A 24135-nucleotide genomic window follows, 5' to 3' on the forward strand; every position below is an offset into this window, starting at 1 on the left:
AACTTTAACTTCCATGCAGACACTCAAACCGAAGCAAGGGGCAACATCAGGTTTAGAAAAATGAAGCCAATGCAGAAGTCCTAAAAGTTGCTGTTCATCGAAAAATCAGCTTGAGTCTGGCAGCAGAAAGACAGGAAGTCACGTAGCTCAGTCCAAAAAAGGCTGGGGTCTGAAACGTTGATTTCTCTATCAGCACACACTGTACTGGGGATGATTCTTTTCTGACTCTGCGGTTTAGAAGGTGTTCTAAATCATCATATTTATTTAGCTACCTGAGTGTTTCTTTCTATCAGATACAGAAATAGTTTCTGTTTTATCAGTTGAGTCCCTCTGATAAAACAGAAACTGCACCCCGGCTAAAAAAAAAAGAAACAACATTTCTACAAGTACAAATCTGTTTTGCTAAAAATATCTCGCAAAAGAGAAAAAAAAAAAAAAAAAGAAAAAAAGAAAAAAAAGAAAAAAAAAAGTCTCGCAAAATGTGTTGTAAAACTCAAGCAGGGCAGATTCATGCAGAAAAGTAGTTTGTGCCGTTGTAACAGATCTAAAATTTGAAACCATAGAGTTGTTGTTGTAAAGGATAATTGGCATTAAAAAAGATATGAGAAAATGTTGGATTACAGTTTTGCAGCAGTCTTTTTATTTGTGTAAATATCAGTCCACATATTTTTGCTGTGACTTCACATTCGCATCACACGTGTCAGTATTTTCTTTCTAACCCCTGGCTCACATTTTCTTTCCTCTGTGACATCAAATTAATTTCATGGGTTTGGAGTTTTTTTTATTTATTTATCTATTTTACTTACATACAAAAATTTTTACATTGGCTTTTTTCTTCATGTTCTCATATCACAATTTACAACTTTTTCACATTATGCTCTCCAAGCTCACCAATTTTGCGTCATGTCTACCTTCATACAGAAGTCATCAGCCGGTCAGACCAGAGGAAATCTGACGCCATGGATGAGGAAAAGTTAATCTTGGAGGTAGAGACTCTATAAATATACAACACATCCTTTCTATGAGGACACCAACAGAAAAGAGAGGGCATAAGACAAAAAAAAGAGTAAGCAAGTTATTGAACCAACAGTTAAAGGGAAACAGTCTGTTCATCAGCTGATTGAAAGTTTAAGACCACAAACCTCTTAAATAAAACAAAAGTTTAAAAAAGGAGTGAGTGATGAGGAGCTCCAGCGTTCTTGTTGATCTCTTCCTGCTTGATGTGAGTGTTTCCAGGAGGCTGTGGGAACGTTGCTCCAAGTGGTGAAGATGTCTTCATGGAGGATCATCCACTGTCTGGACCTGATGTCCATTTCTGTAAACTTCCCTCTCCATCCATCCCCAAATGTTGTCAGAGTGATTTAGATCAGGGGAACATCAGGATGGTCCAAAGAGTGAGCTGATTCCTCTGGAAGAAGTCCTTTGTCAGGCGCCCATTGTGACCTGCAGCGTTGTCCTGTTGAAAAACCCAGTCATTCCCACACAGACCAGGGCCCTCAGTCATGAAGGAGGCCCCCTGCCCAAGCTGAAGCTCCATTGGTCCATTGAAGGAAAAAGCCCCAGATCATGATGGCGCCCCCTCCACTGTGCCGCCGTGAAAACATCTCCAGTGGGATCTCCTGGTCATGTCAGTAACGTTGAAGCCATCAGAACGTCAAGGTTCAGTTTTTTCTCCTCAGAGACTCAAACTTTCTTCACCTTTCAGTGTCCCATGTTTGCTTCTCTCTGAAAAAGTCCAAACGGTGAGTTTGTGGTGTTGAAGGAGACGTGGACTTTGAAGACGTGTTTTGTTCTTAAAGCTCTTCTCTCTCAGATGGCGTCTGATGGTTACTGGGCTGCAGTCGCCTCCAGTAACGGCCTTAATCTGGGTCGAGGATTGTCCAGTGAGACTGAGAGCCAACTGAATCTTTCAGTGAAATGTTTCTGGGTCTACCTCTGGAAATTTGTTCTATAACCCTCAGGATCAAGATAGCTGACAGAAAATCACACTGAATCCACATTTTAGAGCAGATTTTATATTTTGAGGGCTGTGGTCTTAAATTTTTTAACAGCTGATGAACAGACTGTTTCAGTAACTGTAGTTTTCAATAACAATCATTTTTTGTCATCTCACTCCCATTTCTTCCTGCTGCACTTTGAAACTCCACTGAGAATTTTTTAAGATCGAACAGAGCAAAATGTTATTTGTGGAATTTTTCATCCGGTCGTGACATTTTGATCAGGCGTGTATGAAACATACATCTCCTTTAAAAATAAGTGGTATGAGTTCAGGTAAATTTGGCCTGTGGGTTATATACACAGCAAATACAAGTTCACAGTTCATAAAAAAAAGATTCAATACAACCTTCAGTGATATAGTAATTTGGTTTTTCAATGGAATAAAGTGATTCAGGACAGAGGTGACAGGGTAAACTCTGCGTTTTAGCTGGAACAAACACAACAGGAGAGTAAAAACAGAGGAGTGAATCCAGATATGACGGTTTCTACATAGCTGAGTGCAGCTTAAGCAAAGCGTGACTCACCCTGCTGTCAGTCAGGACCAGACGTGGGCAGGGCTGCAGGGAAGAACATGAGAATAGTTCCCTGTGAAGGAGGAAGCATGAGGGAATTTTTCTGTGTGGCCCGGGGAGGATAGAAATAGGACAAGTTTCACAGTGCTGCAGGTGGAGAAGCACAGAGAGGACGGCAGAGAGGGAAAGAGGGAGGCAGAGAGAAGACAGACAGCCAGAGAGGACTGAGAACACTCAGGGAGGATGGCAGCACAGGATGCTCTTGTGCTCTGTCTGCATGTCACACTTTTCCTTTTGGTCCTGGAGACTGGACATGTTTCTGCAGATGGCACGGAGGTGGAAAGAGCTACAGCTCCAGGAGATTTTATCATCGGAGGCATTTTTCCTCTTCATGAAGATGTTGACAAAGACAACTTCTCATTTGTTCCTCACCTGCAGCCCTGTATCAGGTAAGATCAATCAACCTGCTGCGCTGAAGGACGAACAGCTGATGACTTTGTTCTACCTGTTTGTCTTTTCTCTCTTCACAGACTCTTTTTATTTTAGAAAATTAACAGAGGTTTAGATCATTTAGCCCTGAAATGAAAAGCACAACTTTTCTGTGATGGAAGATTTCTTCATTTAAACCAGTTTAATTTGGAAACAAGTGATAGAACAAAAGCAAACATCACCTCATCACATGAGGTGTCATTAAGTGTCATTAAGTGTCATTAAGTGTCATTAAAACAAGGATTTAAAATGATACAACCACAGAAGACAAATATCAAATATTTGTACAATCTCCATTTATAGTAAATAGTAACCTGATGTTAAATAAAGACACTCCCCAAAGCAGATCAGGGTGAAACAAGGCTGGATTTTATTCTAAGTCAATACTAATCTCTATTTACACACTCTGCATACAAAAGAACAATCTGCACTTCAGTATAAGACATGTCCTGGTCTCTGTCAGACCTGACAAATTTTATTTCAGCTCCAAAATCACTTTTTGTTTCAAGAAAGAAGACAGAGCAGAGCCTCTGTGAAACGTATTGTTTACAGTCAGACTCAGACTGACCGTAAAGAGATGAACGAACGCTTCACTGAGATACAGCAAACTTAGACATGACAGAGTTTACCAAGCAGACATATCTGGATCAGGGAATTTCCCTTTCTTTTGATCCAAACATGTCATGTCTGCTCATCTCAGCAGTCAAAAAACATCAACTCTGAGAAGTTATCTGAGATCTAAATAGATAGTCAAAAAATCAGGGCCCCACCTTTTCCAAAAAAAAACATAGGTTCAAACTTAGAAGGACTAATCTTCTTCATGACATCATAGCTATTCTAAAATAGGAGTCTAATGAGGCTTTGAAACTAGAAATGTGACCAATATCCTGTTCAGGGTCTGGGTTTTACAGTAAAAGTTACTGAAGCTGATTTATGGGGACTGACCAAAAACTGAATAACGAATGGACATTGTCTCTGACATCATCCATCTGTTTCTGAAAGGGATTTTTGAGGAAAATTGGCGGGCATGGCCATATTAGAAGTGGGACAGACTTTCAGTCTCCTTACTAACAGCTCGAGGGCACCTGTCAGTCACAGGAGCTGAATTGTGCCTCTGATTGGGCAAACTCATGATCTCCCAAACTGCTGAGTTAGAAAGAAATTCACCTCTATACAGTGTGTGCAGATAGTGAAATGAGTGATTTAGATGTGAGATGTTCTTGTAACGGGCCGTAGATATGTTTATTTCTGCTGTTAAACAGCTTTCTTTAACTTGGTGTGATAAGAGGGCAATTAAGAAACAGCAGGTTTGAGCTCTTCCGCATTGCCTCATATTTTTGGACTGAAGGATGCAAATTAACTGTAGGAGTCAGACTCTAGTGGACACTCAAGGAACTGAACTTTTTTTTTTTTTTTTTTCTAACATGGACCTCTGTGGAGACCAACTTACTGCGGGTGAAAGACTCTATCAGAAACTTAGGGAACTGCATTTTTTTTTTTTTTTTTATGTGGAGCCCTATGGGGACTGACCCAACACTAGAGATAGACTCTAGTAGACACTTAGTGAACTGCAGTTAATTTTAACATAGGGCTCTTTGAGGACTAATCCAACACTAGAGATACACAGTCAGTGAACTGCAGAACTTAAACCACTGAGCTCTTTGAGGACTGACTCACTTCTAGTGACAGACTCTTGTGGGCACTCTGGGAACTGCAGTTTATCAATTTGATTTTATTGTAGAGCTCTATGGGGACCGACTCAACACTGGAGTCAGACTCTGGTGGACACTCAGGGAGCTGTTTCGGCACATCTGTATTTGCTTCTTCTTCTTCTTCCTTTTTTTTTTTTTTTTGTAGCACTAAAGACTGACACTGGTTACACCACCAGTTTTAAGGAAAAGGTATTAAGCATATCTTGGGGGATCAAATTTGTTCCAAGAGTGGAGAACAGCGTTAAAGCTGATCAGAACAGGAACAAGCCAAGCCAAAGCTCAGTGTAAACAGACACAGCTAATAGCTGAAATCAGGATTGCTCTTTTAATTGATCCCATCAGCTGTCATAAGGAGCCAATCAGTCTCTGGAGACATTAGTTCAAGGGGGGCTGATGATGGACTCCGTAGAGGCACAACTATCAGCTTGACGATAGGTCAAAGTTAAAGGACTGATGTTGTCTTTTGATAGCATCAGGCTCTGTTTGCAGTTTAGCCTGTGTATTCTTCCTCTGTTGCTCTGCACATGAACTTCTTCCAGCATAAAACTAAAACTGCACAGGTGTCCTTCTACTTGAGCCAAAACAAACAGAACAAACTACTTTTACCCACAAAATCCTTGCCTCTTGCCAACAGATTCTGTTTATACATCTATAAATGAGACAAAGGATGACAAGATGTGGACAGATAAGTGCAGACAGCCAGTGTGTCAGGTTTCTCTGGATGCCTGGGGCATGTTTTAGGGTCAAGGTCAGGGTATGTTCAACAGAACTTTCTGTTTCAAGATGAATGATGCTTTTCTGGAAAAAATGCCTGCAGGAGTTCCTCTTCCACAAACTCTTTCTAACACCCATGTTCACCCACGAAATAATATGTTAAAGTCATGTTTAAACAGTGTGTTTATACTTTTATCGAAGTATCAGGTTGAAACAGGGCTACACATGAGATCTCTGTGAGAGCTCACGGATACATTACTCCAAAGAGATTTCTATTCAATACATTCAACATGTTATAGATGTAAGTTTTTATATCATTATGAAACATTAGGAGCTCCCAATGAACCAAAACAATATAAAAACCTAGCGCTAGCCTGATGCTAAAGTACACAAGGAAACTGTATTGATAAGCAAAGAGAGTCCTATTCCATACATTCTACATGTTTTACATCTCTTAATGTACCAAAAACAATATGGAACACTGCTAGCTTGATGCTAAAGTACATAGGATATTGCAGTGATATGCTATACATTGCTATAACTTTGGTATTACAGCAGAACTTTAACTTTCATCACTGAACACACAAACAAATGAGGATTTATTTCTTAGAGGAGGTTTATTTTCAAAACTTTTGATATGTTAAACATCTCCTACAGCACACAGCAGGTGGCGGGAAGAGCTGTCATCCTGTCTGTGAAAGGACGGGATGACAGCTGTATGTTCACACGTCATGGCGTTAAGGGTGATAAGAGTCAGGCTACAATTAAAACCATCAACCTAAACATTAACATAAACAACACAACAAGAAGAAAAACATTCAGCGGTATCATATGGTAGCACAGCACTCTATGGTAACAGGAAGTTCACATGCATTATGAGCTTTAACCAGAGATACGTCATGCTCGCCCGTGCATGTCGCCTTTTCAAAGTTTGAAAGTAGGAAATTCAAAGACCATTTTAAAAAAATGCAGCATAGGAAAGGACTTCGTGAGAGAACAGCACCATACCAGACAAAACCTCTGACTGTCAGAGCAGTTTGACCTGTGGAAACTCCAGTTCTCAGAGGGAAACTCCTCAAAGTCTGGCTCCTCAAACATGAGAGGCTCCATGCCAACAATACCACAGATGTTAGCTGCAGACTGTATAAACCCGTCTGTAGTCTTAGAAGGTGGGTTAACATGAGTGCTGTTTGCTATTACCAGTAAGGAAACAGAGACAGGAAAGAGTAGAGTAGAGACTACTGGTTGTTTGTTTTCACCAATAAAGCAGCTACTCCAGCTGTCATTGTGTGCTAGGTGTGTCACCTGGGCTCATCAGTAGAGATAGACACCCATTCACAAACGCTCACATCTAGGGACCAATTGACCTGATGACATAATATTCATTATTGAACTACAGCAGAGGTGTCAAACTAACTTAAGTTTGAGGGCCACAAATAGACTAATTTGATCACAAATGGCCCAGACCAGTAAAATCATAGCTTAATTACCTATAAACAGTGACAAATCCAAGGTTTTCCATTTGCTTCAGTGCAAAGAAACACAAGTACATCAGAAAAAAAACTTTATATTTAATGAAGTATCATATTACATGGTATTCCTTGTTGTCAAACACACCCTCATAGTACAGCTTTGATGCTAACGTTAGCTATTAGGTAGCTGGCTTTCACTGCTGCATAACTGTTCTCCTGGTCCCAAATGAAAACAGACTGCTGTTAACTCAGACACACCAGCATTTCATTCATCTTCTCTCTTCTTAGTTGTCCTTCAAGTCGTTGTATTTTTATCACACTGATAGTGCGTCCCAAATTGCACACTTCCATACTCAAATACTCAAATTTTGAGTATACTGCGTCAAAATGAAAAACAGTATGCATAGTATGCGAAAAATGAGTATGGAAAAGTACCAGGATGATGTACTCAAATCAGCCTGGATTTTGAGTATGCAGCTGTGGACACTTCACGCACTCATTTCCTCCTCTGGTAGCATGTATAAATGTAACTTATTGATGTTGTTTTTTACACGTGTTGTTTCCACCAAGCACCATCAGCTGTTGACGTTGTGTATGTGGTGTAATTTGCTTTTGTTTGTTTGTTTTGTTCTGCGAATGATAGGCTATGCCAGTGTTTCTCAAATCTGGTCCTGGGGACCCCCTGCCCTGCATGTTTTAGATGTTACCCCACTCCAGCACACCTGATTCAAATGATCAGCACATCATCAAGCTCTACTGGAGCCTGATAACGAGCCATTCATTTGAATCAGGTGTGCTCGAGTGGGGTAACATCTAAAACATGCAGGGCAGGGGGTCCCCAGGACCAGGATTGAGAAACACTGGGCTATGCTAATGCTAGTTGAGCTAACAGCTATCTCGAATGCTAAAGCTCATTGGGCTAACAGTTACCGGGGCCTTAGCATTACCCGGTGAACCAGGTAAATATAATAACAAGCGGGTTAGACCCTGCACAGTGAATACATGACCAGAAGCACCACTCAGACATTTAATTTGTGGATGTATTTTAACTGCCACAGTGCCCCGGTAGCTCTCTTGGTAGCTTCAGTCAGCTGCACCGACCCCCATTAATAAACTCTACACCGCTGATCGTGTTATTAGCTGTGTTTAATACACTACTGAAAAGGCTTTGAAAATTCGCTGGCAAATAGTGGCGGTGTTTGGCGGGAACTGTCACAATTAGATGTAGAAGAAGAAGAGGTCGACATCATGTCATCATTCCCGGTAAGTATGGCGCTCGGCAGTATGCGATTTGGGACAGCACTACACCCTCAAAGTTTGCGCACTAAGCCAGTGAGTATGTAGTATGCTTAGTACACTCAATTTGAAAATTTTGAGTACACAGTATGGAAGTATGCGATTTGGGACACACTATGAGTCTCATTGTGGTGTCAAATATCCTTGATCACCAAAAACTGGCTGCATACACACCAAGCACACAGATTTTCCATTCACCTCTGAATTCATTACACGGGCCAGATTAGACAGCCTGGCGAGACAGTTTTGGTCTTCGGGCCGTTTGTTTAACACTCCTCAACCGTAGTTATAAAATCTGGTACAGTTTTATAATGGAAAAAAGCGCTATCCTCCTATGATGTTCATTTGTTCAAACAGAGAATCCAACTGATGGAAAGCGGGCAGCAGCAGTGGTTTGCACTGCTGCCTGACAGCTGGTCAACATATTCTCCTGTGCAGACTGTGAAGACCCTGCTGTACATTGGGATGTTATGCAGAGGGGATGTGCCCTGATATATCTACTGTTCAAGTTGTGGCATTTTGAAGTTGTTTTTTTTGGGGGGGGGGAACCTCAGTTTATAGTTCTAGCATTTAAAATCCGGCTAAGCCACTGGATAATTATAGGGTACATGGTCCATGCCATGTAAAGCACAGACAGCCCGTCCATGCCATGTTAAGTATAGATAGCCCATCTGTGACATGTGGAGTACAGACAGCTTGCTAATGCCATGCAGAGAACAGACAGCTTGTCCATGCCATGCAAAGCATGGCCAACCCAGTTGTGACATGTGAAGCACAGACAGACACTTTTTCATGTCAAGCACAAACAGCCCATCCATGTGTGTTTAAACACAACAGGATTAAACATTTGTAATTTACTCATAAATTAACAGTAATTTTTTCTAATAAATCTTGAACTGTTCACAGGTTTGATGAAAGGCGTCTCGTGAAGATTCTGGGTATGATCAATGCTATAGAGACGGTGAATCAGTCCCCTCAGCTGTCTGACCTTAACATCACTCTGGGCTACCACATCCTTGACTCCTGTTCTGACGTGGGCATAGCTCTGAGAGCCATAGTGGAATTCATGCAGCAGAGCGACTGCTCAACCTCTGCTTGTGTTCAACCAGTCATGGCTGTCATAGGAGCCTCTCACTCCGAGACTTCCATTGCCATGGCCCGGCAGCTGACCTTGAAGATGATTCCTCAGGTAAGTGTGGAGGAACAGAAAAATAGGTTTCATTGTCAGTGAGGGACGAAACAGGAAGTAGCAGGAAAGGTTTGAGTCACTAAATGATGAATGACAGCAGAGTCACTGATGGTGATCTATTTTCTGCTCAGCTATGACTGGAATGATGACAGGGATTAAATAAATGGGACAGTCCACAGGTGTGGCGGCACATGAGCACAACATAAACAGCAGCATCCTCTCTGAGAGCTGGCACACTGAACACGGAAGCATGTCTTCTGGTTACAGGATTTATTGCCTTGTTGGCTCAGTACCACCTGTGAACAAGAGCCATCATCAACATCCGCAGATGACACTGAAAAAGTTTGCAGGATGACGTCATTTCAACATATTTGATAGTTGAATATCCTTACACCTTTAACCAGAGAGGTGAAACCTCCTCAAACAAAAGTAAATATGTTGTCGATGATGCTGCCAGTCAAGGCTTTATAGTCTTTTCACCTCAACGTTCATCCAGGGTTTGTGATGGGGAATCATCCCGATGTGTTTAGCTCAGTGGCTGATGTAAAATAACTCAGGCTCTGTGCGTACCACTGAATCACAAACGTTTAACAATTTCCTTATAAAAAGACATTTTTACAATAAAAACATAAAATAGAAAAAAAAACTCTAAAAAGGACAAAACAAATTTACAAGATGCAAAACACTTTTCAGGTATTGAGACAAATTTAGAAAGGTAGAATTTTGACGGAAGGGAAATGTAATGAACCCTTTTAAGTGATCTGGAAGTAATAATAATACCTGAGGGGTCAGTCACTTTGTGTTGATGGAAGGAGTTGAAGAAAGAAAAGGGATGTGAGATAAACAGGCTTTATAAGAGTTTCTAAGATGTGTATGGTGAGTGCATTATGTTTTGTCTGTTCTGTGGAACCCACTTTAGTCAAAAACTGCGACTTTGCTTTATCATGTGGACAGTCTCTGGGATTTTGAAACAAAGTGGAGGAAACAGAAACACCAGATGTGAGGATTGTTGCACAATTTTAGGCTATTTCAACATCCCCTGGGTGCTCGGTCCTCCAGTTTCTCCCACATCATTTAAAAATTCCAGAGACTCGTCCACACGAAAAGCAAAACCATGGTTTTTGGCTAAAGCGAGTTTCACAGAACGGACAAAATATAATTCATGCATATAAACTAGTGCACAGCACAACACGCAGCTGTCTTTCCTCAACACCTTCCAGAAACCACTTCTGGGTCACGTTCGGCATCTCGTACATTCCCTTTACGTCACAATTCTGACTTTATTAATTTTTTTTAAGGACTTGTAAAAGAGTTCTGCCATTTATAAATTTGTCTCAGTGCTTGTAAAAGTGTTTTGCTATTTAAAGTTAATTTTTTATTGCAAAAGTGTTTTGCTATTTAAAGTTAGTAAATTTGTTTATAGTTTTATAGGGTTTCAAACTTTGTATTTTTGGTTTGCACTTCTCAGCCACCGTACTAGCAACAGTAGGCGTTGTGAATAGTGCGGTTTGAGATTGTGGTCATGATCTCTGTCTGCGCTCAAGATGTTATTAATCAGTCTGTCAATCAAACTTTATTTATAAAGTGCCAAATCACAACAAAAGTTACCTCAAGACATTTTACAAAGACATGAAAAGGTGTAGAGCTGCTCATGTTACAAAAAATATGAGACCTCAGATCAAAAGCAGAGAAACAACATAATACAAGATATGTGGTCTCTACGCACACAACTTTAGCAGCTATTTACTAGAATCAGACAGAATCAATAATTAAATCAAAGCATTCACATCTAGATGTGGCTCCTCAAAGTCTTTTAGCTTTCTCTTCAAAGTGTCCACTGAGATCAGTTCAGCAAGTTTCAACTCTTCCTGTAAATTATTCCAGGTAGAGGAAGCACCAAGTGAGTTCTGCTCTTTGGAACAGATGGAAACTAAAGATCTTGAGAACTAAGACTGTTCCTGTTCTCTTCTGAATGGCGTAGGTCTGAAGGTTGGAGGGTAGGAGGGGGAACTAACAAGTTTCTTTTTGAATTCAAAAGATTGGCAGGACTTGATCCCAAACTAAAAACCCAGCTTCAGTCTTAGCCTCTTTACCAGCTCCTGAATGTGAGGAGTAAAAGTCAAGTACTTGCTAAGTGAAGTACTACGATACCTGTAGCTCCAAACAAACTCGATATGACAACCCTGAGAAGAAAAGACTGAAGGCAGGTTAAAAGACTTCGGTTTAGTGTTTGAGAACAACATGACCTCAGTCTTGTAAGTGTTCACAAAGATTCTGCTGAACAGAGTGGAGACACCCTGGAGTTGTAGACATGCTGGTTTTTCATTTGTCCATTGACTCAAAACAATCTGTTTTAGTAAATGGCTCATCTCTCCTCTGCAGATCAGTTATTCATCCACCGCTGTCATCCTAAGTGATAAGACCCGCTTCCCCGCCTTCATGAGAACCATCCCCAACGACGAGCATCAAACCGCAGCCATGGTCAGCCTGCTCAGCGTGTATGGCTGGGACTGGGTGGGAATCATAACCACCGATGGAAACTACGGCCTGTCGGCTCTTGATTACTTTGTATCCCAAGCGTCTCAGAAGGGAATCTGTGTGGCCTTCAAATCAGTCTTACCCCAGTCTGTCACCAGTCCAGATGTCCCCTCTGCTATCAGGAACACTGCTGAAATCATCTTGAATAATCCCAAGGTGCAGGTGATCGTGTCGTTTGCTAAGCCCACACACATGATGGACCTCTTCCTGGAGCTCCGGGACCAGATGCAGGGATCTGGACAGAGCATGGAGTCAATGAAGAGAGTGTGGCTGGCGAGTGACAGCTGGTCCACCTCAGGGTCTTTAAAAGGTGGCCTCTCTCTTGAGGACATTGGACATGTTGTGGGCTTTGCATTTAAAAGTGGAGACTTGACATCTTTCAACCAGTACCTGAGCAGGCTGGGGAATGCTGGACCTGAGTCTGCGTTTAACAACTCCTTTCTACAAGAGTTCTTTGTGCACCTGAACTCTAGTAAATGTTCTGGAGTCACTGAGCTGGTGTCCAAAGCTGTGTCCAAACTCAGAGAGCACGCTCACGCTGACACTATCTTCAGCGTGGAGATGGCTGTGAGCGCCATCGCCCAGGCTTTGGCGTCTATCTGCAGGACCAGAGACTGCAAGACCCCGGGATCAGTGCAGCCCTGGGAGGTATGTTTCCGACATGATTCTTTGTGAGTGTTTGCTGCTGTAAAGTATGTATGAGGTCCACAAGCATGAGGGAAAGAATAGTTGTAACAATTTGACTTTATCAACAATTAATAATTGAATTGCTACTACGCATGGGCAGGCGGACAAGCTCTTGCTGCCAGCAAACTCTCATAACCAACCACCTAACAAAGGTGAATTATGACTCCTGAGACCTGTCAATCTAGCTCTAAATAAGACAGTTGGAGTGGAATTTTTTTAAGAAACGAAAAACACTTAAGCTCGGGAGATAATGTAGGTGTATTTCTAAAAAGGCACAAAACTCAGTCTGGCTCGATCCTTCTCCGACACAATAAATGGACATGAAATACTCAGTCACAAAAACAAAACAAAAGGTCCATAAGTCCCACAATCCAATGCGAATTAAATCCACTGTCTGAAGTGAGTCCTGTCTCAGTCAAAAGAAGGAACTGAACAAGGCAAACAAAGGATGACGCATCCTCAGCAACCACTGCTCAGCCACGCCAATCTGAAGTAGATCCCCCCACTACAAAGTCCCACCCCTAGGTTACTCCAACACTGGCTGAAAGCTCCTAGATCCTTCCCGATCGGTTTGCATGGGATAATCCATTCACTGGGTTATAACCCACCATGGTCTACCCAAGTTGTGGACGCTACCCTCCGCCACAGCGCGCTTTGACTTTTACTCCCACAGGTGAGTTCCCTCCAACCTTAAGTCAACTCCAATGGGAGTGGTTGCTCACTGATGGCTGGGGCTGCGCATCAATAACCGGTTTTAATTTGGAACCGGGCCCGCAGTTAACCAATTCCTTGGAATTGCTGGTAAAACTCAATTCCGGTTCCCCTATCAATTCCTCCCGGGGTGTGCTAACACAGCAAACGAACGCACCCCACGAGCAATGCAAAGACGATGCGGGAATTAGGCTTGTAGTTCTCGAGACCGGTCTTGGTCTCGAGACCACTTTTTCGTGGTCTCGGTCTTGTCACGGCCTCAACAGTCTTTGGTCTCGGTCTTGTCTTGGTCTCGGGGTCTCCCGTTCTCGATGGGGCTCAGACTGACATGTCGGTCTTGGAGGGATTAAAAGCCAACCATATGTCCAGGCACACTGCTGGCTTTGTAGAGCACAACTTTCTATTATGGCTTTTATTATTTTTACGCGCTCTTTGAGTATTTTGTGACAAACGTCTGCGCTCATCCTGTTTGTGACTGCAGAGAGGCAGACGGGACGCAGATAGGCTATCCACATCAATTTAACTGGAGAGAGAGACAGAGACGCGTTGCATGCTTGTTGTTTGACTCTTACCTGGGGAAAGTAAAGTCCCATTTTGGGTTGTAACTCCCTCTAATCCACGAGTTGAACCCTCTGTTCAGCATAAATCTATCTTTTGATGAGCGAAGCAACATAACGTACCTGCAGAGAGATTTGCGCTGACATGCAGGGGTGTGTCCAGATATTTTAGAATGGGGTGCCCCGACCAGGGTACTCGCTATATATGTATTAAAAATACAGGATTGAAAGGATACAGCTTTAACTAATTAACATAATTAACATAAATAAATACATAAATGATTATAATAATTATAATAATAATAGTAATAATAATAATAGTAATAATAATAATAATAATAATAATAATAACTATCATTGAAACAAAAGAAAAAAAAGGACCTTTTTTACTATATCTGTAATCACATAGTTCTTATTTTTCCGTAGTGAGAATTAATAAGAGAATTGATAAGGAATTGGATCGATAAGCAGGGATTGATAAGGCAGTGGAATCATTAAAACCTTATCAATACACAGCCCTACTGATGGCATTTACGACCAGACAAAATTTGACATTAATTATAAAAAAAAATACATACACTCAAACGAAAAATATTCAAATGATGTCCTTTTCCCTGTGTTTATGCCCTGTCAACAGAAATAAACATATATGCAACAATAAAAATGTTATCCCTTCTGAACAGGATCTGCACATTAACCCAATCTTATTGGGCCTTAAAGTAAAGTGTTGACAATAAACTCTTCAATAAAGCAAGGGTTTTAAGAAGACGATACCTCAGTAAACTACCAATAAAAACATTGTAAATAGTTTGGCAGCCTCCTGCTTATTTCTTTGAAGCTGCTGAAGTGTTTCTCTGTCAGGAGCAATATTTCCTGATAAACCTGATCTTATCATCACACCATAAACAAAGATGAGTTCTTAGTCTCCCATAAAATGCAAATGAGAGCCAAACCCAGAAGAGGAAGCAGTGTCTGTTGGTGATAAACTGGGTTGTTAAGTCAGCCAGAGGTTTATGGAGTGAGACTTCCAGGAAGGAGTGGGATGGAGTGGGATGGAGTGGGATGGAGTGGAGCCTGGCACTCCATCAAGTCAAGGAGTTTCCCCTGCGTTGTCTGACCTCAGCACATGTCCCATTATAGCCCCATTCCCACCAAGCGGTCAGGTATGCCTGATCCAGTTTGCGTTCCCACAGCCGTGCCTCTTCTGTAAGCCAGATGCCATGTCAGTTACGTATTGGGGTGACGCCATAGCAGTGCGACACAGTGTACCCTGCCAATAAATCCAACGAAGAAGAAAAACACAACCCAGTAAACAAAGAGCAACAATGGGAGACATCCAGCACTTCATCTTCTCAACGATTGCCCTCTGGCTCTTTGTTACAAAGAACAATCAAGCTTTGTTTCAGAGAAGTCTAAGGACGCCAGTGTTTCTAGCTTCACCTTCTGGGGTTGGATCGGTAAGTCTGGCACCCCAACAGAAGGGCACCAAAAAGTGGGACAGTATGGGTCTGTAATTTAGGGACCTGTCCCAGATTTACTCAAGGGAAACACCACAAAATGTGTGCTGTACTGAGATGAACCAAACTGAATCACTTGGTGGAAATGGGGCAATCGGGATCTGCTTTAGCAGAGCTGTACTGCTTCTTGTCCCCTGACCAGAAGACAGAGTTGCAGCTCTATAAAAGTCTTTTCCCCTCAATGGTCATCCGGGTTTGTGAGCAGGGAAACATCCTAATGCATTCAACAAATGAGACAGTCCACAGGTGTGGCAGCACATGAGCGGAACATAAACAGCAGCATCCTCTCTAAGAGCGGGCACACTGAACAGGGAAGCATGTCTTCTGGTTACAGGATTTATTGCCTTGTTGGCTCAGTACCACCTGTGAACAAGAGCCATCATCAACATCCGCTGGTGACACTGAAAAAGTTCGTAGAATGACATCATTTCAACACATTTGATGGTTGATTATCCTTACACCTTTGGCCAGAGAGGTAAAATCTCCTCAAACAAAAGTAAATATGTTGTCGATAATGCTGCCAGTCAAGGCTTTATAGTCTTTTCACCTCAACACTCATCCAGGGTCTGTAATGGGGAAAGAACCTGATGTGTTTAGCTCAGTGCCTGATGTAAAATAACTCAGGCTCTGTGTGTTCCCCTGAATCAGTCTGCTCAAAACAGTCCAGAAGCTGAGCGGAGTCTCAGGCCAGGTCCAGATCTTGTTTGCCTTTACAGGGAGATGTATGCTACTCCCGAAAGCACTCCATCTGGGTGTTTGTACTGCTTTTTGTACACAATGTCGGCAGAGCAATGAAGAGATGTTGCGATCTGGCTGGAAGGCTCTTGTGACGACATAATTACACTGGCCATTACACGACTTGTGGTCTATGAGGTTGTTTGGACTTTGAGCCTATTTAAGCAAGAGCCCCTTTTCCAAGAAGTGGTTTAGTTCTCATTTTGTTCTGGTACGGCCAAGGTTAAAATAGTTTTGGATTTGTAATTATAGTTTAGTTTTAGTTAGTTTTAACATTTTTTTTCCATTACAGTTTAGTTTTAATTAGTTTTGGAGCGGGCATTCTAGTCTTTATTTAGTTTTAATTTTTGCAACAAGGCTTAGTTTTAGTTTAGTTTTAGTTTTTTCATACCTTATTAACCAGGATAGAGTAAATATTTTGTAAAACAGTTTATTTTCCAGTTCAACATAGTGCTCACTGCTCAGTAAATGCTAATACTGAACTGTTGGCTGCTGCCTTAAACACAAGAAAATGATATTAACTTAATATAAAAATATAAACATAAATTATATAAAATAATGTTAACATGAATTAAATAAAAAATAATAAAAACATAAACTATATAAAACAATAAAATATGAGCTTTAATAATTAGAAACTTGGACTCTGTAACATTAAACTCAGACTCAGATGAAATTTAACTATCACAGATGCTCTGATTCATTGCTCCACTACGTTTGGTCGCAGCACAACGTACAGCCAGTCAGTGCAGTAAACAAGCATGTCCCAGTACGTTGCTGTGATGGTGCCGTATGGCGCTGACAACTGCCGAAAACTGTTGTTAAATTGGTCGGGAAAATGTGTCGGATTAATTTAAATCCTAAAGGCCAGTAATATTGTCAAAAACTATAACTAAGGACATTTTGTCTATAATTTTATTTAGTTTCAGTTTGTTTTGTGAACACAAGATACAGTTATAGTTTACTTATCGTTTTTGTTTTCTTTTCTAGTTTATATTAGTTTGAGTTAACTGCAATGTATTTAAAATTTTAGTTTTCCTTTTTAGTTTTGTTTTAGTTAACTATTATAACCTTGGGTACGGCACACAGTTTGTGGCGTTTCCACTGACTAATCCAGGAATGGATTCCCAAATAACTTAGCCGTACTGTCCCATACCGATCCGAACCCAGAGGGTGGAACTTCAACACTGCAGTTCATCGATTGGTCTAAAGGTTTGTTGCTCCCAATGCAACAGCAGTAGCTTTACTTCTCCCGGTGGCTCACAGTCTTCTCTGAAACAAAGCTTGATTGTTCTCTGTAACAAAGAGCCACATGACGATCACACAGAAGACGAGTTGCTGGATGTCGTCACTAGTTGCTCTTTGTTTGCTGTGTCACATTTTTCTTCTTCGTTGGATTTATTAGCGGGGTACACTGTGCCGCGCTGTTATGCTGTCAGGCTATTATGGAACTAATTCAGCTATCAGCATCCAGCTTTTTGCCGCCCACCACGAAGGGCACGGTTGGCTGTGGAAACACAAACAGAATCTGGCCTAACCAATCCAACCCAAACTGTATTGGTACCAACTGGACTACGCGGTGGAAATGGGGCTTTGTTACACACGGGTTGAGCTACAGAGCTAATGAAGCCACTGTGTCATCTAATGCAGGTACTGAAAGCTATGTGGATGCAGGAGTTTAAACTTCGAGGAAAAAGCTACAAGTTTGACGACAAAGGAGACATCAACCTGGGATACGACGTGATCATGTGGAGGCTACAGGAAGGAAACATCGACGTCCATGATGTGGTGGCTTGGTACCATCCACACAACAACACCTTAACCCATACCACCCGGGGCACCACCCAACATCTGCACAACCTCAAGGTGAGCCCGCAGTGTGTGTGTGTGTTCATGTGTGTATAAACACGCACCTGCGGGGCTGTGTGTTCACTGAAAACACACAGCTTCAAAGCTCTCTGAGGACATGATGAAAACAGGGCTCAGATGTGTAGTTTTCTCATGCGTTACAAAATACAGGCAGGGCTTAAAACACAACATTAAACATTTTGTTATTGGTCTCTTCATGCTTTCCTCAGCACATCACCTCGAGGTGCTCCAACAGCTGCGTTCCTGGAGAGTTCAAGAAAACAGCTGAAGGTCAACACACCTGTTGTTATGAGTGCATCAACTGTACTGAGAACTACTACTCTAACAACACAGGTAAGACCCACACCACATGCTTTAGAGATTTAAACAGGCCGATGGATGACATCAAATGGCTACATCCTCTTTTTATTTGGACAGTGCGTGGTGTCCATGATTTGGTCCAGGTGCATGGCTTAGATTTTAGAATAGAATAGATGTCCATCAGAGATGACAGCTTGTCCAACATCCTCCAGTCAGCCAGTCTCCACCTCCACAGGGTCCAGGACTGAGCTTCTTCAGCAGTCTGTTCAGTCTCTGTCTCCTGGATCTTGTCTGCTCACAGCAGGTGTAGCTCTTCCAATGTGGCGTTGGTGTCTGATGTTAGCTCTGTACGCTATGCCTGTGAATAGCATGATGCTACTCTGCCTTCTGATATTCCCTCTGGTGCTGGGTTAGCATGGCTAGCTCATCCATCTTATTCAAGTTCAAGTTCAAATTTATTGCCCCCTGAGGGAAATTTGCTGTGTAATCAGGTATAAAGAACATGAACATACAGACACAACAAGTCATTCACCTATAAAAGCAAAGGCACAGGACACATTAACAAGAAGAAGCAACTGAGAGCGGACCAGAGATGGAGCCATCTTAAAGACAATCACAATCAGTGTTCAAGCTGATTCATTCAGCTCTGTTTTTCTTGAAAGAAAAATGAGTTTTTCATATTATTTGATTTGGCTACATGTAGCCTGTATCTTCTGCCAGAGGGCAATTGATCAAATTCTGCATGAAGAGGATGATCAGGACACTGGATAATGTCCTGAGCCTTGGCTCTTACTCTCTCGTGAAATGTGTCGAAATAGATTAGGCAGTTTAACATCCGTGATTTTACCAGCTACCTGTACAATACGTTCAAGCCTTTATTTGTCAGCCAAGGAACAAAATAAAAACAAAGGTATGAACAGACTCTACCATAGACTTATAAAAAAAATGACATCAGTCTACTACACACTACGAATCTGTTTAGTTTTTGGAGGAGGTGAAGCCATTGTTGACCCTTTTTGACGACTGTGGTGTGTTGGCACTGAATGTCAGCCTGTCATCTATGACGACTCCCAGGTACTTATGGCTTTCAGTTCTCTCCACAGTTTCACCTTTAATTGTTAAAAAAGAGGGTGACTCTGACTTCTTTTTAAATCAATATGCTTTTGTTTTTGTTTTTGAAATATTTAATTTTAAAAAGGAGTCCTTGCACCAGTCAATAAAATCATCTACCACTGGGCCCGGGTCTGTGTCCTCCCCCTTTAGCAAACTGATTATCACTGTATCATCTGCAAGCGTCAGAATCTGCCTCCCTGGAAGGAAGCTTCTGCAGTCATGGTGTACAGGATGTACAGGATTGGAGAACACATCCCTGAGGGGAACCAGTGGAGGAGAACAGCAGGTCAGACACCGAGCCATTTACCCTGACAAGCTGGGATCTGCCCACTAGAAAATCTAAAATCCACCCCACTAGACCAGGACACAGGGTAAAATGAGACAATAAACTAAATTCACTAAAATATGTGGCTGGATTGTATTAAAGGCAGACAAAAAATTCAAAAACAATATGTGAGCATGTGTGTCTGGTCGTTCCAGATGTTTAAAAAGCAGGTTAAAAAGGGGGAAAATAGCATTGAAAATAAATTATATGTTCCCCATAACAATGGATGGAAGGACAGGTCGATGTCATCTCATCTTAGCTCACACTGCAGCACCAGCACGTTGTCCTCACCTCTTTCTCCTCAGCTCACAGAGAACACCAGCCACAGCACCAGTTAGCATCAATATGCTACAGGCTCTTAACAGCTGAAATCTCATGTGTAAAAAATTCAACCATGGTTACTTGTAGGATCTCCGGACACACACAGAGAGCAGATGCAGCCAGTTTGGTGTCAACAACAAACAAGACATCGAGAAGTAGTGAAGGAAACAAAAAAGAGAAGAAAAAGAGAAACAAAAGTTAAAAAAAGACAAATAAGCTACAACAAAGAGAGGGATGCCTGTGATTGGCTCGTTACCCGTCCAGGGTGTACCCTGCCTCTCGCCCAACGATAGCTGGGACAGGTTCCAGCCACCCGCGACCCTGAACAGGATAAGCAGTTAAAATAATCTTGGAATGAATGAAAGAGAGAGATGCTGCAAAAGGCCGCCACTTGGGTGGCACCTAAACACACCACAGCACTTTTGTAGCGGAAAGGCACTGAACTATGAGCTCCAAGCTTTCTCTCATCCCTCTTACTCTCCTCTTTGCACATTTTCAAGTCTGCTCTCTCTGCTCTCTCTGATTCTCTGACTCTCTGCCTTCCTCCTGCAGATATGGACCAGTGCCTGAGCTGTGATGTGGACACAGAGTGGTCTCCTCAGGGCAGCTCCAGCTGTAACCCCAAAGTCCTGATCTTCTTCTCCTGGCAGGATGGCTTTGCAATCGTTCTCCTGACCTTCTCAGTGCTTGGGATCGTCCTCACTCTGCTGGTCTCAGCTCTGTTTCTGCATCAGCGGGACACACCAGTGGTAAAGGCGGCTGGGGGGCCACTGAGCCAGGCCATCCTGTTTTCTCTGGTCATCAGTTACGTCAGCGCCATGCTGTTTGTGGGCCGGCCCAACGGGCTTCAGTGCAAGGCTCGGCAGGTGCTGTTCGGCATCAGTTTCACTCTGTGTGTGTCCTGCATCTTGGTGAAGACCCTGCAGATCCTGCTGGCCTTCCAGATCAACCCTGAGATGCAGCAGGTTCTGAGGAGGCTCTACCAGCCGTATGTGGTAGTCACCATCTGTGTGGCCTTACAGGCAGCCACCTGCATCTGCTGGCTTGTCCTCAAGAGTCCGTTTAACACCACCATCAGACTTCCAACCACTCTGCTGGAGGACTGTAACGAGGGCTCCTACCTGGCCTTTGGGGTGATGTTGGGCTACATCGCCGTCTTGGCTTTTGTGTGTTTCATCTGTGCCTTCAAAGGCCGCAAGCTGCCACAGCACTACAACGAAGCAAAGTTCATCACATTCAGCATGCTCCTCTACCTCATCTCCTGGATGCTCTTCGTCCCGGTCTATGTCACCACCACGGGAGTTTACCTTCCGGCCGTGGAGATGGTGGTCATCCTCATCTCCAACTACGGCATTCTCAGCTGCCACTTCTTCCCAAAGTGCTATGTTATACTCTTTAAGAAAGAACAGAACACTAAGAGCGCCTTCAGGAAAAACCTGTACGAGTTCTCCTGCAAAAGCAAAGATCCAGAGTCTGTTTCAGAGAGTCATGTGTCAGAGAAACAGTGTGGTGCTTTCCATTCCGTCAGCAGTGTTTCCTCTCTCTCTTCACCCACAGCTGGTCCTCTGAAACCTGCTGAGATGACAGACTGTCAACTGGAGACGAGCTGCACCGCTTTACACAGACGCTCAGGCAGCAGACAGTGTCTCAGACGAAGCACCAGCATATGAACTGACATTTCTACCAAGTCAGAAGTCTCTCAAATTCTCTGTGTGTGGGCTTGTACATTTATTTCTTATATAAAATATATATTTGATAATATTTCTTGGGCCTAGTGTCTTTCTTTTTCTTTTCTTTACTTTTTTTGCATTAAAAAAATCAAATCAGAAGTATCATCTGCTCACATTTCATTTTCATGTTAGAGTGGATTGTCTAAGAAAGAAAGCCCTTAATGGTCCTCTAATTCAGACCTTAAAACTCTTGAGCTGCGTTTGGACCCTGAGAACTAGATGCATTCCAACTGTTGAAAAGAGAAAAAAATTGTTCTGGGTTGAAAAGTGTTGGCCCTGTGCAGCCCTGTTGGTGAGGCAGCCACAGTATTGACTAATTGACCTGTGGCTAAGCCACGCCCCCTCCATGCACTCGGAAGAACAGTTAACAGCCGCTACCGGAGATACCTGCGGTAGCGTAGGAGATATTTCACAGGATGCTGTTGATAATTTTTACCATAAATAACATAGATAAATAAATGCATTTGTCACAGGAAAATAATACTCCTAAAAACTCTTTAAAAACCCACTAGTCAGAGTTCAGAAAAGAAACCAGAAGTTTCTCAGAGCTTGGGAAAACTTTTTATTGTAAACATCAGCTTTTCTCTCTTTTTTTTTTTTTTTTTACATACACTGCATGCTCTCAACTCTTTAAGGTCAACCAATATAAAACAAAATAGCACAACTGACAACATTTTGACTTTGTGCACCAGCTGTTTAATGCCTGTTTCACATCATGACGTGTGTTCTTGATGAAAGTCGTGTTTTCAGAAAGGAGACTGCTGCACTTTGGAGAGCCGATCAGATGTGATGCATCGTCTTTTAAATTTCCTGGATGCCGGAAAAAAATGCTGTGCAGTCCTGCACAAAGCAGGAAACCTGGGACCCCATGTACAAAGTGTACACACACACAAAAACGCGGCGTACTCTCTTTTTTGAGGCAAAGTTCAGATGTATCAAGAGTGAAATGACCGTGGAAATGTGCTCTGCCTAGCGCCAACTTCATGGCTGGCATGAGCACATTTTTACAGCTGTTGGTCTTTTGGCGACACCAGGAGTTGATGCTGGGAAATAGTTAACACTGATGAACAATTAACTCCCCATGAGTCTGCAGTTACATGAGTGGATAAAAAAGCATGTGCACAGTGGTGTAAAAAATAGCCTCAAAACATCGACAGCTTTATCAGATTGAGAGGACTCTGTAAATGGTGGAATAAGTAGAGAGTGGGTGTTCAGAGACAGAGAGGATTTAAGCCGAGTTTCCACCAAGCAGACCAGTTGGGTTTGTCTCGATACAGTGTGTATTTAGTGGCGTTTCCACTGACTTATCCCAGGACAAATCCCCAAATAACCGAGAGGAGCCGTCCCAAAAAGTGGGACCCTTTCGTAGGGGTGCCACACTGAAGCGATCTGCTCTCTGGAGGTGGAGGAACATACTACAGACCATTAATTGGTCGGTAGAATTGTCACTTACCCCGACAGTCTCCTGGCTGCACACAGTCTTCTCTGAATCAAAGCTTAATAGCACTTTGTATCAAGGAGCTACATGCCAATCACAGAGAGGACAAAATTCTGCATGTCTTCCATTGTTGCTCTTTGTTTACTGTTGTGCTTTTCTTCTTCATGGGATTAATTAGCGGGGTAAACTGTGTCACACTGCTACAGAGTCACACTATTATTTAACAGCTGCGGCTTTCAACATCTGGCTAACACGCCACCTACCACAAGAGGCCACAGTTTGCTGTAGAAACGCAAACTGGATCAGGCTTAACTGTACCAAACCGTCCCAAACCGTACTGAACAGAACCGAAATGCTTGGTGGGATAGCAGCTTGACCGGACCATGACAACAATTGGTTCATCAGACACTTTAGGTACCTGAGGGTAATCTAGACTACAAGCTGGCACTGTGTGCAATGGACAGCTTCTTGGTGAGTAAATTTTTTGTGTTATAGTTTTTATACTAATTCTCATGATGCGCATTGAGCATGCGCACCCCTTAATTCTATCCCGTCAGTTCGTAACTTGCTGTTTTTTCCTTTTCCTTTCTTTCCTGTTGAACTAAAGCTCAAGATATTTCTTTTTCTCTTTTGAGCTATTTTTGGGGTTCTATGCCTTTAAGGGGACAGTTGATAAAGCAGAACACAGGGAAAGGGCAGGAACTAGCTTACAGGAAAGATGCCACAGGCTTCAAGGTGAACTTAAAAGGGTGCATCCTAGACCACTGGGTCATCTGCCCAGTAATGCGTTGGGCTCAAGATCTTTGTAACAAGCCTCTGATCGTCCCTGTGTGTAAAGTCCTCATGTTGATAACCCAATGCATAAAGTGTTAAATATCCACTTCTCCTTTGTGTTTGATACTGAAAGCACAT

The 24135-nt window shown here is 42.4% G+C and overlaps 1 protein-coding gene across 1 annotated transcript; it reads left to right on the forward strand.

Moving 5' to 3' along the window:
• Positions 1–959: 959 nt before the first annotated feature.
• On the forward strand, positions 960–21725 carry gprc6a (G protein-coupled receptor, class C, group 6, member A). The gene is made up of 8 exons (XM_074683164.1): positions 960–986; positions 1814–1883; positions 2836–2959; positions 9100–9382; positions 11765–12568; positions 17778–17993; positions 18206–18329; positions 20608–21725. Exons 1-8 carry the CDS (start codon positions 960–962, stop codon positions 21723–21725), a joined length of 2766 nt encoding a protein of 921 aa, XP_074539265.1.
• Positions 21726–24135: the final 2410 nt, after the last annotated feature.

The sequence above is a fragment of the Halichoeres trimaculatus genome, unplaced genomic scaffold (assembly GCF_033239565.1).
Source record: "Halichoeres trimaculatus isolate MK-OKI-2021-1 unplaced genomic scaffold, fHalTri1.1 fHalTri1_scaffold_12, whole genome shotgun sequence".
NCBI classification, from domain to species: Eukaryota; Metazoa; Chordata; class Actinopteri; order Labriformes; family Labridae; genus Halichoeres; species Halichoeres trimaculatus.